Source organism: Ascidia mentula, chromosome 6 (assembly GCF_947561715.1).
Source record: "Ascidia mentula chromosome 6, kaAscMent1.1, whole genome shotgun sequence".
Classification (NCBI taxonomy): Eukaryota; Metazoa; Chordata; class Ascidiacea; order Phlebobranchia; family Ascidiidae; genus Ascidia; species Ascidia mentula.
The window spans coordinates 16,414,362-16,432,639 of record NC_138571.1 but is presented as its reverse complement, the minus strand read 5'-3'; the positions used below and the strand labels follow the sequence as shown (position 1 = coordinate 16,432,639).

Genomic DNA, 18,278 nt, shown 5'->3' with positions numbered 1-18,278 from the left:
CACAAAATACCTTCTAAAATCACCTTTTTTCTAGAACTATGTAAAAAACGTACAATTTAATCCCTTTACTATTGAAGGCAAATTTGACTTTTTTTCTGCACTTATCTATTTTCAGGGGTCAAGTATATAAAACTGCAATGTTTGCAGTTTGGTTGGTTGCGCTAAAATGATTTTGTGTGGCGATATTATCAAATAGTCACCCAAAAACGTTTTTGTTTAAAACGACGTTCCAAAGTTTCCGATGCGGTAGGGTAGGAAGCAATTGTCACCTGATATTGTGGTTCCCTTTTTGGTAGTGGATTATTACTATCTTAGAGATGGGACTTCAATGTCCAATGTTGTTATCAAACTCTTTCCGCCAGCAGAAAATATGTGATATGTACACATTGTGAAAGTAAAAGGTAAGAAGATTGATTTTTAAGATCTTCAGACAATCATAGCGCTATGGCGTAGCTTACATATTTTTTCTATATATCAGTACGTATTATAGTTTCAGCATAATTACGATGCATCGTAGTCGTTTATTCCAAGACATGAACATGAACATGTATTGGTTGGTCATTCTTCTTCAGTCAGTATATATTATTTAGAATGCACAAAGGTGAGGTGTGTGAGCCAACTGACTGTCTACATTTGCCAAATTATGTAGAAAAACAAAATTACCAACTATTCATTGAACCCGTTTTTTTATATTGGGTACAAAAAAAATAATTCTCAAGATAGAAGCAACAGATTTGCATAGGTATAGCAAAAATAATGCCTAATATAAAATAATGCACTAAACCTGGAGTTGGACTACCATTTTTCTTAAATGTCCTATTTTAGTAGGTTCAAACACACTTACTTGCGATTGAAACAGCTTTGGCCACATATTGATAAAAAAATACCAGATTGTCAATTGTGTATGTTGTGCTCAAGGTTACACTAACTGTCACTGAAACTTCTCTTTCAGATGATATTGTGTATGATCTTCCAATTTTAAGAGTTCCTATTTAACCTATATTTCATCATGTTCACTATTGTACCTTCTTGTTAATTTAGCTTGTTAAGGCAAGGATACTAAAACAATAAATTGATACAAAATGGTAGAAATGATTACTAACAAAATTTTGTATATACATTGATTCTGTTAAAAGGCTAAATGTCAATCAAACAAAATCAACACTATTAGAAAAGAAGTATTTACTCGAAACACAACATCACATTTACAAACAAGTGAACAAACACAGGAAAAAAGGCAATGGAAGGTGTTATTTTAATGGCAAGGAAGTACAATTTACCTGGTTATCATCAATGCCCCTGGGGCATGTGGACCTCCTTTCACTGAAAAAGATCAGACAATTTTCTTGATCTAGTCATGGAATATTGCGCATTACTTGCTTCTCGGGCATTTGCCTACAGTTGGTATAGTGTTTCATTACTAGGGCCTGAGTATTTGTGGGTGTGTGGCTATTTGAGGCTATTGATCAATTGTGTTATATTCAGTGCCATGTACTTACCAGTGTATAGTGGATGAAATTGCTGTTTGAGAAAAGTTTGAGATTAGTATCTAAATCTCTTTTGGAACCTATTTTGTTTACAGAAGACAACCATTTGGACAAACATGTGTTTTAGACCTCACAAAAAGCTTATTTGTTTGAACTTTAAAAATGCCATTGAATGTGTATTTTTTTTAACAAATCTTTATTTTTAACAGTTACAGGTTCAGTGAAAAGCTTAAATCCCAGTGTGAATTAGGTGTAGAGGCTATTTTTGAGGACTTGCGCTTGGGCAAACTTGGATTTTGGAATAACCAACTGCCATTGGGACAGCCTTGCGCTGTTACAATAATGCCTATAGCTGAAGCATACCCATTCATACTACATGGGGTGTGGATATAGTAAAATTGTTCCAGATCCATTTGATGGTAAGTTTATGAAACCACAGTTGAATTTTTTTTTTATTTTTAAAAGCACCACTGTTACAGGTCACTCAAACTGATTTATAATGCAATCCTTTGTCAAACAAAACTTTTCTTTTAGGTACTAAAATAGAACTAAAAATGTGAAATATGGAATTGCTCATGCAAAAGTGAACCATAGTTTGAGAAGCGCTGTTTTCGGTGACTTATACCTGAAGTGAAATTAAATCTTGCCCATTGTTTTGGTATTTTCAGTTTTTGTTCCCCAAAAAATAATAGTTCCGTAATCTTGAAGTCACAGAAACTAATTAAGACCTATAACTGTATGTATGTGTGTGCAGGCAAAAAGGATGCCAAATACATTCAAGACGCAGAACCGTACAAGGGAAAAGGCAAGGGTGGGCCCGGGTCGAAGCAGGCCTTTCTAAACGGCGATGAAAAGGGAAAACAGGCCAACAACAACAACAAGTAAGTGGAAGCTCGCGCCCACTTTGTCAGTGCCGTCTGCCCACTTTGTCCAACCGGATCTTTTGTGTGTATTCTTGTTCGTTCTCGGCGCTTCGCTGGGTTAACTGTGTCCTTAAGTTTTTCGTGTACTATATTTCGGTTCTGTACTTTTCTGTTTTGGCTCTGTTTGAAAAGACTAATTTACACTTGATGAAGCAGATCTCGCTAAAGCTCGTGTTGTTTAGAAAACAAAAATCAGTCTTTTTGAACGGTGCTAAACTTGAAAAATACAGTTCGTTGCCACAAAAAAGTGATACGACTTATTATGTATTTCGGTTCGTATTTAGCAGGCGTACATGTTTTTTTTGATTTTTAACTTTTTGGGAAGTGCTCCACGTAGGGTCTTCGGTAGAATTATATTTCGACCTATACGTGTTGCTAGCTTTTCACGGTGTTGCCTTTGTATTGAATATGGAGGTGAAGCGAAACATGTTCCTCAACCGCAAACCTTTCACTTGCCTTTGACCAGAACGGTCGCCATAGTTATAGGCACTTGAATTTCGCTGTATATGAAATGTTGTTTTTTGAAAGCGCATTTAACGCCACTCGAACCTTCTAAAGGTACGTTTGACCCTTAGGAAAGGACTTTGAAAACTACATATATTCATACTGCAGATTTACGCATACTTTTGTGGATACTATTGACTGCGAATTCCGTTTATTGGTGGCCATCACTCTTATTCCCTGTCCATTACTATAAGTCTTTCCTGACTTGAGTATGTTAACAGAGCCACCGCGAAATACCGGACCAAGTTTGATCCTCGTGTTGTTGCAAAATATGACATCAAAGCGCTCATCGGACGTGGCAGCTTCAGTCAGGTGGTCAGAGTGGAACACAAAGGACTTCGCCAGCCACACGCAATCAAAATGGTCGACGTAAGTCTCACTGTAATTTGTGACTGTGATGTTGAATTTTGACATTTTGACAAGTCCTCTAAATCGAGTGTCCATGCATCAACGTATCTAGGCTGACTCCTAATATGCCTTTTTACGCCGATTTGACAAGGTAAAAAGGTCCTACAATCGCCGTTATTATATTAAAAAAACGGCTGTACCTATAGCTGTCCGTGTATGCCTCGTTTAAAACAATTCGTTAATACGAAAAGTTATTGTAACATCTTTCGCCAATCAAATATAATGAGCACTTTTGTACCAAACAATGCGCCGAACACAGCAACGGTAGGTAATAGCGGAACACTCCCTTATTCAATTATCCGAATGCCCGCATTCAAAAAAACTCACTATGTCGGTAATTTTATGCACCCCAATAGGTTGAAGGGTTTGGCAATGCGCCCGACCGTGCAATGAACCCCTAAATGACGTGTCGCTTGGTGCTATTGCGCAACACAGCGCATTATTAACGTTGCCAATTTTGAATTTTTCTCATGTTGCGCAATAACGCTCTCCAACGACCTACGCTACAAAACCAACAAAACTATTTTGTCAGTAATCCGCTATCACCAAGGTGGAAAAAATAATGCATATATCGGAGAAAAAATGCAGAAGAATTTATATGTCAGTAAAAATAATCGAAAAAGAATTGTTCTAATGAATATTTCTAATGCATTTGCTTGCATGTTCGCAAGACTGCGAAAAACCTTGGTAGGTAAATCTACCATTTGGGGTTCAAAGACCGAAGCTAAACGTTCGCGTTGCAGCGCCCTAATTGTGCCCTTTAAAATGCCGCTATACGATAAAACGCGTTGCAGAACCCTCGCATTGGAGCCCACCTTTAATACCGCGACATCAATCTTATAAAAGACAAACGAACCCAGCGCCCTTTCATAGAGATCTAATCTCGTCGCGTTTTGTGCTCATCCGAAGTTGCAAAGTCGGTTTCTCACGATACGGTTGTCTGTCGTTCCATCACATTTCGGTAGATCGTATCCACTGCGACGCAATTTAGACCGTTTTGAGGCGCCATGTGTATTGCCATATATGGATACTGGTTGCCACATTTTTGTGTACCGTTCACATATTTTTCATCCCGTGTGTTCCTTCTCTATCGCGTTGCTTGCAAATTCGGTTTAAAACCGGATTTGACCGGTTACACGGCCGAATGGCTGCTGTTCCGGTTTGAGGTAATATCAGGCTGTGGAAGTTAAGTGGAACCACTATTAAATCCATCAACATTAAAGTGCTCTTTTAAACTTTGCACTGTATTCCGTAGGTATGTCGCTTATACCACAGGTTATGTACAATAAAAAGCAAGATAGCAAATTAATCAATAAACGCCAAACACCCATAAAATTTAGACTTTATGAATTCCGCACCCATGTGGTATCACCTTTCACTCACACGCAGGTAAAGCACAAGGAAGGTCGGGATGTGTGTGATGCGGAGTTGAGGGTACTGCGCCGAGTTCGGCACGAGTACATCGTTCAACTCATCGAGGTTTTTGAGGTAAGTGCGGTCCTTGTGTGTGGACAAGTTCCTTTAATTGGCCAATGGCGGAAACGCTTTCAAACTTATTGCCAACTTTAGTACTTCCCCTATAAGGCCGGTAAATAATGCACTTAATACATTCGTGCAAAAGTACCCAGTCCTTACCAGCCAGATCGCATATACCCTTCGAAAATCTCTTATAATGCCTTGTTATTTTCAACAGGGGCCAGACAAAGTGTACATGGTAATGCAGCTAGCCACCGGTGGCGAGTTATTCGACCGCATTATTCAACGGGGCAGTTTCTCAGAGCGCGATGCTGTCAAAGTGCTTCAAATGGTGCTAGAAGCCGTGCGTTACCTACATTCACTGGGCATCACCCACCGAGATTTAAAACCCGAAAACTTGCTCTACTATCACCCTGGTAACGACTCGAAGTTGCTGCTCACCGATTTTGGCCTCGCGTCGACTCGAAGATCGGGGGATGACCCCACGATGACAACGACTTGTGGGACGCCAGAATACATTGCCCCAGAGGTATGTCATACGTTTGTTAATCACAAGTTACCTGGGAACACTAATAACGGATTTACTCATAATTCTAAACATAAACCGACCGGTCCATAGTGCTGAAAACATTGACATGCTTTATTATTTAGGACGTTTTCGGCTAAAACTTAGTGCTATAATCAGTTTTCAACACTATGGGCCGTTTTGTGCGTTCCCAGAATTACGAGTTGCTGCCTTGCATCACGACCTTCACTGGCATTGACACGTTTAAAAGGCCATTTTTACATTCAAGAATTTTCGATTGCTTTATGCGTTTATTTCGCAACAGTCTTTATTGCAATTGTCAACGCATGCATAACAATAATCATCACTTAATCCTCTGGTATCATTTATTCCAACCGCGTTTCGTGTATTCAAAACTCTTCGCGGTGTATAACATATGTTTACGCACAAGCAATTGTAACCGGAGTTGATGATATCAGTATCCGGTAGCACACAGCGGTGTTGGTTTACGGCAAAGTGTGAAGCCGAGGTGTAAAAAACCAGATCCGTTTCCCGCCCGCCGCGTGCCCAGGCCATTGTTCGCTCACACTTTCGTAACAATGCCCGATTGTAATGCCCACAAACGCTGTGTTAACAGGGCCGGTGCTATGTGTGGAATAAATGCGGTCGATTTATACTGTTATTCTCCAACTTAAATGTTTATATGAATATTTGTGTGTAAAAAATTGCGTATAAATAATTAACAATTTTTTCGAGTAGCAAATATTTTGTAAGATGATGCAAAACTGGCCTTACTATTTCACAATATCTTGTAAGGCAAACGGAAATATGGCGCATCGGGCCCAATCCAGTTTAGAAGTCGCGCAAATCGCATGAGAGAGGTGCCAACATAATAGTTTGCTTCGAAACTGAGCTATTTCTTTGGTAAAGGTTGGGTTCCACCTATAATTTGATCCCCTAAAAAAGGCCCCCACAAAAGGTCCTCCGACCGGCATATTTGTTTAAAGTCCCCAGCCGTTTTACATTGTAATTTTCATCCAATTTGAGCACCGTTACGTGGTTATTTGTACCCAGAATTCGTAAGATTTTTTCCACGACTCTTTCTAAACCTTCCCAGGTTTTAATGAGGAAAGCCTACACGTGTTCGGTGGACGGATGGGCTTTGGGAGTTATAACCTACATCCTGTTGAGTGGGACCATGCCATTCGACAACGAAAACAAGGGGAAGTTATACCGGATGATCATACGGGGAGAATATAACTTTAATGGAGATGTGAGTGTGTGTGAGCAGTGTTGATGCCGGAAATATTTCGACCAAGATTGTGTTTTTGTTGTTTTTTGGAAGTGTTGTTATGGCGTTTTCTTTGGTCAAAGCCAAAGATTGTGGGAATTTTATGGCAAGGTATCGCAAAATACGCTCCAAATTATTTTATGATCAAACGCTACTGACGTTGAAAGGAAATAAAACATTTTGTTGGTGTCACATTTTAGGTTTATTTCCTGAATTTATTTTCTTTTAAGTTTTTATGCAAAATTAGGGCGCACCGCCGTTAAATCCTAACGCCGCCCTCACTATTCCTCAATTTCCCTCGCGGGACAGTACCGCTTAAACCCACAGACTCGGCCTTACATTCCCAACGCCCTTTCGCACAATTCCCATTGTCACATAACAAAAGATGACCCGTCGGTTCGTGAGGACATCGTGGACTCCACCGGCGCATACCTCTGGCGCCATGGCCGCTTTCACCAGCTCCAAGCATAAGGAAACCGTAATTACGGAGCATTTAAGATGGAGTTCGTTGATAGAAAGCCTCGGGCAATTCGCGGAACATCGCGGTTGCTCGCCTGCCATTGCTGTGTGCTGTGTAAACCTACTATTGTGGTCTCGATTTTAATTAGCGCCTCCAGGACGGCATACAAGGTCCGCGTCGAAGTTACCGAGTTGGGTTGTTTGGCTTAACCGCATAAGACGCACTACGAGCGTTATATTCTCTTTTTCTACGACACGGCATTGTTTGTTTGGCAATTTAGGTTCGCTTTCGTTGAGGTCCTGGCAGTTCAAGGCCTTTTGTTGGCATTTTAGACAAGATTACCTCAACCCCCCGGCGGTAAATGTCAAACTTAAGCCTCAATTTAGTGTTTCCCATCCAATTGCTAACCGTAACCCATTTGGGTTTATCACGTCAACATTTCCTCAGTATTTTTAGTGTTTATGACAAATTTTACGCCCAGCTTCTTCCACGTGAAAATTAGTAAAAAACAACACTGGTCAGTGCTAAAACCAATAACGCCCTGTGTTTTTTCCGCAGCCCTGGCCGCAAGTGTCCCAGCCCGCCAAAGATTTCGTAAGAGGATTTCTGACTCTGAATCCCGACGAACGGCTCTCGCCGTCCAAAGCCCTCAAACACCAGTGGATTGTAAACCACTCGATACAGTCCAACAAAAATCTTCACAGGTGCGTTATAGTCTGAAGTGATAGTGGTTGGTTTGTTTAGCGCGATTTTTTTTGAGGAAACAAATTTGTCGTTTTGAAAGAACTTTATTCGCAAAATCATCTGTCTTAAGATTTAGAATGTATCATGCTTTGCCCGCATCCAATTGTATAAGTGCCTTTTCATTGGTCGAAATTAGGTATTTCTTTTCATCAGTTTAATAACATTCCAGAAGTGCATTCTGAATTGTTGTGAACTGCACTTGAACGCTTTGCAACTACGGTATTTGTCTTCTTATAAAAAGTCTTCTTTCCAAAAGGCCAAGCCGAAACGGCGTTCCATATTTCGCAAGCGAAACATGCTGGTGGCATGGTGAAGGCATTGACATATGCCATTTTTCATTGCCACGTTGTTGCGGTCGTGACAAGTGCAACTGCAGGTGTTTTTTTTTCACATGCAACCAGCACTTCCACTTACGCGGATTTTGGTGGTGAAGTTCGCTCGCAGGTGATGTTTTCAATGTTTGTGACGTCAGAAAGGAATTTTTCGGTTCTTTTCTGGGCAGTGGTTTGAAACGCGCATTAGAACTATCTTGAACTTCTCACTTTGCACTAAATATGAACTCGCTTGTTTGTCTGCCAACACCTGCAAATAAGCAAGTCATTTTAACACCCAAGTAAATCTGAAAACACAAACTCCCATTTTCACCAAAAATTTACCTGGCGCATGTCTCTTATTTGCCGATGGGGTATAAAGAGACTTTCATCGACCAAACGTTTATAACCAACGACCAAAGGTTCAGCGACAAGTTGACGCCGAAGTTTCTTTTATGCCCATGCGGTTGGAAGTAACTACCGTGGATCACGCGATGGAAAATGAGCTTCAACAACTAAATTATCGCCTTTAGTTGTTTAGTAAATTTGCCTGGTGAAGCTTGGGGGAAGTCATGCTATAAGTAGATTCCCTAATGACAAATTTGTGTTTTTTTCGAAGTGCGTTATCCTGGATTTGAGTTTGTTAAACAAATAGATGCGTTGCAAAAGAACCCAGAAGGAGATTTAATAGATAAAAACAATGTTCCCTGTCTGCTATGTCATGGTGCGTTGTAGTTAAGTGGTAAAACGCGTGTAGCCGTAATAGATGTTTAAATAGAGTATTCTTGACGCAATTTTTGGGCTTAAAAAACGCGTTTAGAAACGAATTGAAACTAATTATACCTAATGCGTCGGTCCAATTTAAACTTACTAATATTATTATTTTATAGAGGCATTAGAAAACGTCGACCAATCTATATTACAGACAGTTTTTGTATCAAGTAACGTGAAGCTATCGCATAATTTAAACCAAGAAGAAATGACCTTTGCGGTGAAATTTGCATACAACTCGTTAAACACAACGAATTTTAACAGCGTCAAAGAGTCTTTGTTTCCAAAAATAAATTCACAAATATGTAATTTGCATTTAATTGGAAGATCAAACAACGCTTGCTTCGGCCGAAACTTTCCCAAAATGTTTGGAAGTTAATCGCAAGTCGCGTCAAACACAACGCCCACTTAAGATGTATCAGACGAGATAGTTAATTGCTCGACCTCGTTGAGAACAAAGCCCCCGTAACAATTTAACGATGTGAATAATGTCTTGGGAAAAGAGCGTTCTCTTGGCGAGCGTCCGAGCAAATGAAATACTAAGTGAACTGAGCTTCTTAGAAGTGTCTGGAATTTGACAAATTTAATGATTTTTTTTTGTTACTGCAGAGTTTTTTTTCTCTTTTTTGTCAGAATTATTAGGTTTTTATCAGTACTCTGAATCACAGAACACCTCTAATGATTGTGTCATGAATTTTTTTTTTGTTTATTTAAGAATGCAAGAGCGGAGGCTAAATTGCTTAAAAAACTTTTACAAACACATTTTCTTGATTAGTTGACGAATATAGCTCTACAATAGTTGAAAAAACTTCAAAACTTTTAAGTTCACACGCGAAAATCATGCAAAAATTCTCGACCTGGGGCCAATACACAGATGAAGTCATCACCAGAACGCTCCGTTTACTCACGGCAACCGCTTGTTAATATTTGCCCTGTCGAAACCCTGTGACGTGTTCAATGGGTCATTGTTCGTTCACAAAGGCCGCCAAGCACTGTTTTGCTTGCGCTGGCAACAGAAGTCCGGTTTATCGCTCGGCGATCTTTCAACAAAGGGTATCGAACCGCCGTTTTAACTGTGCAAGCATGGACGATTGTGTAACTAATGTGCGGATTAAGCGTTTCTAGGGTCCATCGTAAGATATTATCTGCTAGGAAGTTGTGTGTGTAATAGTTGCCGTGCCGCTCTGTGATGCTAAAATCTGTTCGAACAAAGTGGTGTCGTTCCAACTGCGTATTGCAATTAATATTTATCAAACATCTAAATTTCATTAAACATTTGTTTTTAACATGGTGTAAAACATTTGACCACGAACACCTGTATCCTCCGCCGCAACATACGGCGCAATAACGCGTTGATTTTTCGCTCTGAAATGGATCATGTGCCTAAACTATCACGCGTGGCTGCGGTGCGGTCGTTTCGTCGAGTCGGGAAAACTTTTCCGCGTGATCGTTTCGAAGAGGTCCGGCAGTCATCGCCGCTTCAAGCTCGAAAGCGTAAAATCCATGCGGTTTTGCCGATATATAATTCCGTGACTTGTTGGTAATCTAGTTCTCAAGTGCCTGGGTCGACGGCATTCTCTCGCCCACGACTGAGACCCGTGCTTAAAGTCTTATAGTGCCGAAAACTTGTTTTCGCCCGAGTTCGTGTTTAAAGATAATGTAACAGACCTGTTTTCGTGCAAAATATGCGACATTGGATGGCTATAATATTTCGCCAATCAAGTGCGCCCGATAGAATCACGTTGGCATCAGCCATGTTCTCGACACAAAATCCAAATTTCACCATCTAATCACCACACAGGGAAATATTAGCGAAATGTGGTCGTATCAACGCTTTTCTTTCACTTTTTTGACCGTTTCCACTTTTGTTAGTATTTCATATTGTTTGCAAAGTTATTCTTAAGGACCAGTTTTTACAGTTCCACTTTATTTCGATGCGGTTGAGTTTGGTTGCACCCGAATGTCATGTCCGTCTTTTCGTAAATCTCCCCCCCCCCCCGAACGCCGTTTTTAAACGTGTTGTGTCAGCGCTTGTCTGTGAGATCCGCCTAAATAATGCCTTGGGAATCAGCTATGATTACTTAAAGCTTTCGCTCTAATTTAGCATTAAATAACCTTAGCTAAAGCAACCGACATCCAACACGCCTCTATGCCGCCTACGTTTTTGCCTTTGATGAATATATCCCTTCAGCTTTTGGGTACAATTATGTATACGTGTGGTTTAAAACGTGCTTGTTGTATGCTGGTAAGCGCATCTTCCGCCGTTTGTCTGCTTTGTTGCTTTTTCTTCAAGCGGTAAACAATTCTACAAGTGTTACAGAAGCCCACAGCGGCGACTTTCTTTCGCAAAACAATACCTTGACACAAAGCGGCAATGTTAAAAACCGTCAAATCCGATTAAAATATCGCCGCATCTTTTTCGCGGAAATTGTCAACTCTTCGCAAAGTCGTGATCGCCACAGACGCGATTGTTTCGTCTTCGCAAAACAAAAGAAACGAAAGCCGGATTTTGCGGAATTTCATCGTGGCTCTGTTTTGTTTGTCCAACTCCCGCAAAGCGAAAAGTGTCGAAATTGTTGAAAACAGGCGATCGTACAACTTGTAATCTTGCTTGATTGAAACCAACGCGAAGATCTTGCGCAATTGCACTTGTCCAATGCCGATTAACCGTTTTCACTCGGTGACTGGGTCGTTTCTTGTACAGGATACCCGTCGCCTAATATGTTTTCAAGCGCTGGATTGAAGCATGATAAATGTCCACCCCGCAGATTGCACATGTAATTACTCGTACATACCAAGAAAGCGCAATGAGTTGCACATTATTTTATACTCGCACGGATAACACATATAACCGAATCAAACTCGAACCAATTGCACCCTTTGATAACCCGCAATGTTGATTGGCCACTTGGAACGAGACGTCGCACGCTGTTCGCGGTCACTGCACGATGACAATCCTTGTGCAGGCGAATATTTCGAACCTCCACATCTGTTATTAACTCTGGAGCTTAATAAGACCAGTGTCCTTACGTGCTCAGCCGCTCAAAACATCCTTACGTGCGAGCGTTCAGCAAGAAGCGAAAAGTAGCAGCGATTTTTGGTTGTCATCCGATTGCGGGCCTGCCACCGCCCTGGCATAATGTGTGACGTCACGGGCCCGTGGATCTCGTGACTTAGACCCGGGCGTGGATTCAAACTTGCTACGAATTACGTTTCGTTAAAGTAGGTCACGGGAATTTCGGTTCCAAGGACTTTCAATTCCTCATACGTGAAAATCTTTTATTCTCGGTTTCTTTTGTTAGCACTATAAGGACACGTATTTTGTGAAATAACAGGTTTTGGATTCAAGTGTTTAACGTATGTAGGTTTAATTTCTTTGGAAACGCATGACTTGCTGCGCTTCTTTCTCTTGCCATCAACAATTTTTTATATTCGCTTTTGTGTTTTGAGTTTTCGAAACCGCGTCTCGTTCAATAGCTTACTTGGTGCGCTTCAATTCTCTTCAGGCTATTTATCTACAGGCGGATTACCCACATATGTTAAACTTGGAACATGCCGTATCCGCAAATGTGGACAAACTTGTATTGGCAGAAATTTCAACAGGGTTTTGCAAGTTTTTGCACCAGGTTATTGGTGTATATTTGAACTACAAAGACCCCTTGACGAACGCTAAAAACTTGTCCAACTGGATCCTGTGTTTTAAGTTAACTCCACAAATCGGCTTAGTGTCAGACGGCGTCGTTTGGTCTCAGGCGATTGAAAAAAAACCTGTTTTTTTGCGCAGAAAGCGTCAGTGTATCCAAGAGTTTAAAATCACGCCATTTTGTCCGCATGTATCAGCAGCACGCATTAGACCTCCGGCGGAACTGACTGTTGTACCAGTTACCAAAAAAGCCGCAGCTTAATTGGCTCTTGCTCCTTGGAACAGTGTTTAAACCACTGCGTTTTAACTCAAAATGCCAACTCGTTGTCTTGTTTGTAACGAAACGTCTTTTTTTGACGAGTTGTGACACGGGTAAGGCAGATTAACGCCCATTAGAAGATCCCGGTAAACTCGTTTTTTTGGTTAGTTTTGTCGTAAATTTGATCAAAACCGCGTCAATGAAAATGAGGCAGTGTTAAGTAGAACTCTAAGAATGAAACAAACCCCGCGTATGATGAGGCCACATAACAAATAAACTCGGCATAATTAAGACGTTTATCGTAATCTTAAACATAGGGCCACAAAATTTATAGAGGGCGGTAGCGGCGAAGCTATTCAAAAAGTGCAAGGTTTTAATCCCCACAAACTCCCGAATTCCACCTTCAGTTAAGATTATACCAAAGGAAACATGTTATGAACAAGGCCATTACAGTAAAAATTAACGTACATAACACATATTTGCAAGAGCAAAGAGAACCGATGTATCCATTTTGAAAGAAAACGACGTGTATGACGTCATATACGAATATCTGAATATTTTTTCGCGGAAAAAATGTTGGGAAACACTGATTTTGTTATCAATCCGCGCTAAAAAATTATTCCAAACCGCGAAGAAAAAAGATTGCCTGGGCGTTCCCCGCCAGCATGAAAGATGAAAATCCCGCAATGGAAAATCACGTGGCCTCTATCCAATAAACCTACCAAGGTGGTAATCACCGAAGCAGCCTTACATAAATCCGACGATATTATTCCGTGCTTGATTGCAGTGTTACCGCGGATATTGGAGCTGCCGACGGAACATTACCATTCATCGCAGAGCCTTTAATTACAGCCCGTAACAATGGTTTTGTTTTTCGTACTGGCTATCGCGTTCGTTAGGAAGCAATCATTAACATGGTGCTAACAGATGGATTTGACCATGTAAGGTGTATCGTGTCACTAAATTTTAGCAGAAATTGAGGTCAAACTGGATGTCCTTCAAGGTTGACCCCAGCAAAGTGCTCGACCACCTTGCGAAATATCCCAACACGCCGTTTCATCTTATGGAGAAAAAGGCGATTAAAGCTGTGTACCATGTACATGTGATTGTGCACTGTTCAAGTATCTTGTTGGGATTCAACATACCGTCTTTTTGCTACACACGTATAAAGGCATAAGAAACGTGGGCGTTCCAAGGGGCAAATGATCGTTTCTCCTGTGTAAAAACTATTTTTTTCTTACTATTTGCTGTCATGCTTTGATTGGATCTTTGAGTCGTCTGTTTCTTGCAACATACGTTCATTAGATCCGATTTTCATTATTTGGTTCTTTTCCATCGTTGTGGCCGAGAACATTCGGCCGTTGACCTCATACGTATATTTTTACCTGCATGCGTGGGAGGGACCGTATTAGGTTCGAATCGCAACAGAAGGTTCCGCTTTTAAATCGTTCGCGTGCGAGTAAAAGACGAAAGAGAAACGGCGATCAAGCAATCCTCCGCCTTTTTAGTCTCCAAATCCGGCCAAGGGACAAAAAGGCGACCGTTAAAACGGAACGCCTTGGCATTCAAATCTGGCCGCGTGATCCGCTTATAGTGGTTCGTATTGCAACAAACTTATCGCCCACGGATGAAGACGCGATCGCGATATAAGTCGCACGCCTCCTCTTGCTAAAAGCAGTGAGTTTGTCTCTCGTTGGATCGGATTAAAGTTAAACCCGTACTGAAGTCGGTGGATTTTCAGTCGATCTCAGTGCTTGTGTTTGTGTGTTTTACAGCACGACTGGATTTTTGTGTGTGTTTGTGTGTGTGGGAGTTAAACAGATGCTGGCAATGCTCCCGTTTTGGTTGGTATAGTTTGAATTGAATCAAATTTTCCGCGACTCTTCGCGTTGGACACTCACCTAATTTTCAGATATTCATTAAACATAAACTTGTATGAACTGAAAATTTCCCGCAGAGTCGCGCCTCCAAGTTTGGAAAGTCCTTCCCCAATTGAATAAACGCACTTGTGTACTTTTGTACTATAGTTTTCTTTGCAGTTTTGTCCACACTTTAACCTATCACTTTATTGCAGATCAATCTCGACAAATCTTTTAAAGCGAGCTTCATCTCGAAACAGCAACAAATCAGCGCAGTCCGGTCGATCTTCCAAATCAAACAGATCTCTACGTTCACAACACAGAAAGGTAATTCAAGTTCATGATTATATTTTACTTTGAAGATGGTTGGTTGTGCATCAGTTTATGCTTTTCGTAAATTATATTTAGAACGGTAAATAACTTACTTTGTAGAACTGTTTATCTTAAAGGGTCAACCCTGGTAAAGTCGTCAGCAAAAGTAGCACAGTATTTTTATTGCAAATAACTTCAAACTTAAAGCAGTTCGATGTGAATTGTTGGTCTGCTGCAGTTATGCAAAACTTCATTCACTTAAATAAAAGGAACATGCAATTTTTTGCATTCAACTACTCGAAAAAGAGGACAAAGGGCACTTGGTTCGCATTAAAACATATCATAGATCATGTATGTAGTTGCCGCATAACTTTACGGTTAATCGAGTTTCCCCTTATTGTCATCCACCTTTATCCGCTCAAGTTTACGGTGTCAAGGCCCGGTAACATACAAAAGCTCTATTATCTCGCACGCTTACTATAAAAGTATGATTCATCGCCTTGACCTACTGTAAGTGTTTGTGGGCCGTGGGGTGTACACAATTCGATCCGTTTTTTTCTGGAAAAGTATGTCCTGGCCAGTGACTGCTGTGTCTGACAAACGTTTTTAGGTATGCTTATGTGTGTGAGATACGAGAATTGTTATCATAACGCGGGGTAGTTGACGAGTAACCAAAGGAATTCAAACTTTTTGTAAACAAAAAAACTTCTCTTTCAAAGGTAAAAGCGAAAGAACTGGACGAGCTGTTGAAGAAATACAACTATTACCAGTGATGACGAGCCCACTTCACCGTCCAGCGTCAACCAACACAAGACAGGGCTTTCCGCTCTCAAAACACTGCTCCGGTCCGGATATTTATCTTAACACTCTTTGTGACGTCCTAAAGGCTCTGTATGACGTCGCCGTCCGCTCCCGAAATGGATCGAAGTTGTTCCAGCGCCATGGTGCTGTTTGCTTAGGCGGCGGAGATAAACTGTGCCTCGGGTTGCAGATAAACCTACTTTTCTTCCTTCAAAAAGGGCCCAAGTACGAGGCCCTGTGCGATATACCGCCTGGTAATAGTTTTAGTATTTCCTGGTCCTGCTCTTCTATCTCGTCCTATTACTGTTGCAAACCTAGGTAGCTTTGCGCTACGCAAGTTAAATGTCTCGTTACTGCTTGTAGGTCGAATTGGTGAGTCACACTTTTAACGAAAATAGCAGCGCTTGTGCTAAGCGCCTAGCTCCATCGTACGAACCAATGCCCTTTCCACCATATTTGCCTGTGTTTTTTTGTCGTTTTGTGATCAATTGCCCGTTGCACGAATTTAGCATTTCCTATTCTCAAAAATGTGGATGCGGAGAGCTTTAAAGTCCGCAGCCACGAAACCTATTGACCTCAATTCGCGAATGTGTGTTGCACGCAAACAAAACCCGCATTGCTTTTCCATATTTATCTGTTTTCAAACTTAGTGCCTACGAACCATGTGTAATTAGGCCTGGCTCCAGCTTAAAACAATGCCTATTTAATGCTCAAGGGCTCTTGTTTGTGCACAGAGCCCCCCAGCCATGACGGGTTGCGATGTGTTTATCGTCACTGGTGATTAAGCGCCTAAACATTGGTCGAAGGCGCCTGATGCCTAAAGCCTGGCCTTAGCTATCCACTTGTTATTCCAGCGCGAACGCAACACGCTTTAGCTGCCCCCAGGGGTCGATTCCACTTGCCAAACAGTATTTGCATCTACCCCCAAGGCACCTTTGACGCGCAATTGCTGATAACCAAGCAAAAGCCTTTGTATTGCAGACGCTCGTATTATAAACCAACCATTTTAAGGCATTTCAGCATCTGTAGGAAAATTGCAGCGACGTTTTGGAGCTTAGTGGGCGGTATAAAGTTGTTTTGACACCTGTTCCCATTTCCTCTTGGCATTTATCTGTAAGTAAGGGAAGGAACACGGCTTTGACCAGTGTTTCCGAAAATTTTTTGTGGTTTGAAATGTGAAAACCGGAGCGCCGTGTTTTCTTCCCCAACAACAATTTCTCCAGTTTTGCCTGAACATTGTTCGTTCGATCTTTGCAACTGCAAACTGTTGTCACAATTTAAGTGGGCACACGTTTTGCATGTTCATTTTGAAACACATGTACCAAGTAAAATGCATTGTCACAAGCATAGTGTCTTAGTACAGTGACTAACAGCCTGGCCCTGTACGTTTCATTATCATTTCTTGAATCGCATCCTCCGTGCGTTTCAAATGCTGTTGAAGTAGTCTCTTTTTTTAACCGAATAGTTGGCTGTTCTATATAGCAATTGCTTGAATCTGCAAAACTTTTTTAATATGATATTAATTTCAAAGCTTTTACCGTTCTGTATAAATATCATTTAAAATCGCGTTTATCACCAGAAACTAATCTTTTTCAACTACGTAATTACAAATTTTATTACCCGAACACCAGCTGAGTTTTACAATCGAATACAGAAGGTTTTGTTTTCACTTTAGAGGTCGTTACGCACTATATGTACACATAACAAATTAACATCAGACCTTTTTGTATACTTACTGTGGTAACTTTCAACAAAGCAACTTTTCAATCACGGTTTATACGAGCCTGCGTGTTCTTATTGCATACAAAAGTACCGCACTGCATTTTACGATGGATTTTTTCATTTTCGTTTTACCATTTGCACTGTGACAAGTTGCGCTTCGCAAAACGCTGAAAACGCAATCGAATTTTCTTGTTTCTCGTTGATGACCGCCTTCCGCAATCTTTTACTATGTTTATTATTCTCCGCGTGTGCATTTTAACAGCCTCGTGTTTTTGTTCTTGCACTCCACATTTTTTATTGAAACTTTGCAACACATATATTTATTGCCCTTCTTCCAAAAGTATACAATCAACACTTTTGGGTGGTTCGGATTCTCTTGCTCGAAAACCTTTCATGCCGATAAAAAATCGAATTGCATTTACTTTCTATCTGAACACCCAAACCCGGAACAGTTACGTTCAGACATCTACCTGTTTTTCCCTCGGATTGTGTACGTTGTTGCCGTTTCCCCGTTTCTTTTTCTTGCTTTAACACCGGTACAGGTGCTTTGTGACTGGCGCTCTCAAGCTGCATATTAAACCAGCGCTTTCGGCGCCAAAACAACTGTTCTAGTCAATGTGCTTTGACCTCGGGTTTGAAAAAGACATTCAGTTTGAGTCTGGTGGCATTGGTTATTTATAAGTATGAAGGGTCAGCGGACGACCAAAGCAGGGTTGCTAAACTCGTTTGGGTCCGTGGCCACGCGGTAACCTCTATGAAAATGTTGAAGATTTTGGTGGGGCAAATATTGTTTTGGGAAGTT

At 41.0% G+C, this 18,278-nt stretch overlaps 1 protein-coding gene across 3 annotated transcripts; it reads left to right on the top strand.

Moving 5' to 3' along the window:
• Positions 1-307: 307 nt before the first annotated feature.
• LOC145905288 (serine/threonine-protein kinase H1 homolog) lies at positions 308-18,073 on the top strand. 3 transcript variants are annotated; one of them, XM_082992442.1, is made up of 10 exons: positions 308-401; positions 1,738-1,906; positions 2,242-2,368; positions 3,136-3,283; positions 4,712-4,810; positions 5,016-5,327; positions 6,421-6,576; positions 7,613-7,758; positions 14,857-14,968; positions 15,673-18,073. In XM_082992442.1, the coding sequence occupies exons 2-10, from the start codon at positions 1,864-1,866 to the stop codon at positions 15,724-15,726; spliced, it is 1,197 nt and encodes a 398-aa protein (XP_082848568.1). In that variant the 5' UTR covers positions 308-401; positions 1,738-1,863; the 3' UTR covers positions 15,727-18,073. The 3 variants fall into 3 exon arrangements, with proteins under 3 accessions (XP_082848568.1, XP_082848567.1, XP_082848566.1); XM_082992441.1 differs by having other exon boundaries at positions 324-401; positions 1,697-1,906; XM_082992440.1 differs by lacking the exon at positions 308-401 and having other exon boundaries at positions 677-1,906.
• Positions 18,074-18,278: the final 205 nt, after the last annotated feature.

Coding starts and splice junctions, on each gene's coding strand:
- LOC145905288 (XM_082992442.1), top strand. CDS start 1,864: ATGGGGTGTGGATATAGTAAAATTGTTCCAGATCCATTTGATG. Junction 2,369..3,135: donor CAGGCCAACAACAACAACAA/GTAAGTGGAAGC, acceptor GTATGTTAACAG/AGCCACCGCGAAATACCGGA. Junction 7,759..14,856: donor TCCAACAAAAATCTTCACAG/GTGCGTTATAGT, acceptor ACTTTATTGCAG/ATCAATCTCGACAAATCTTT.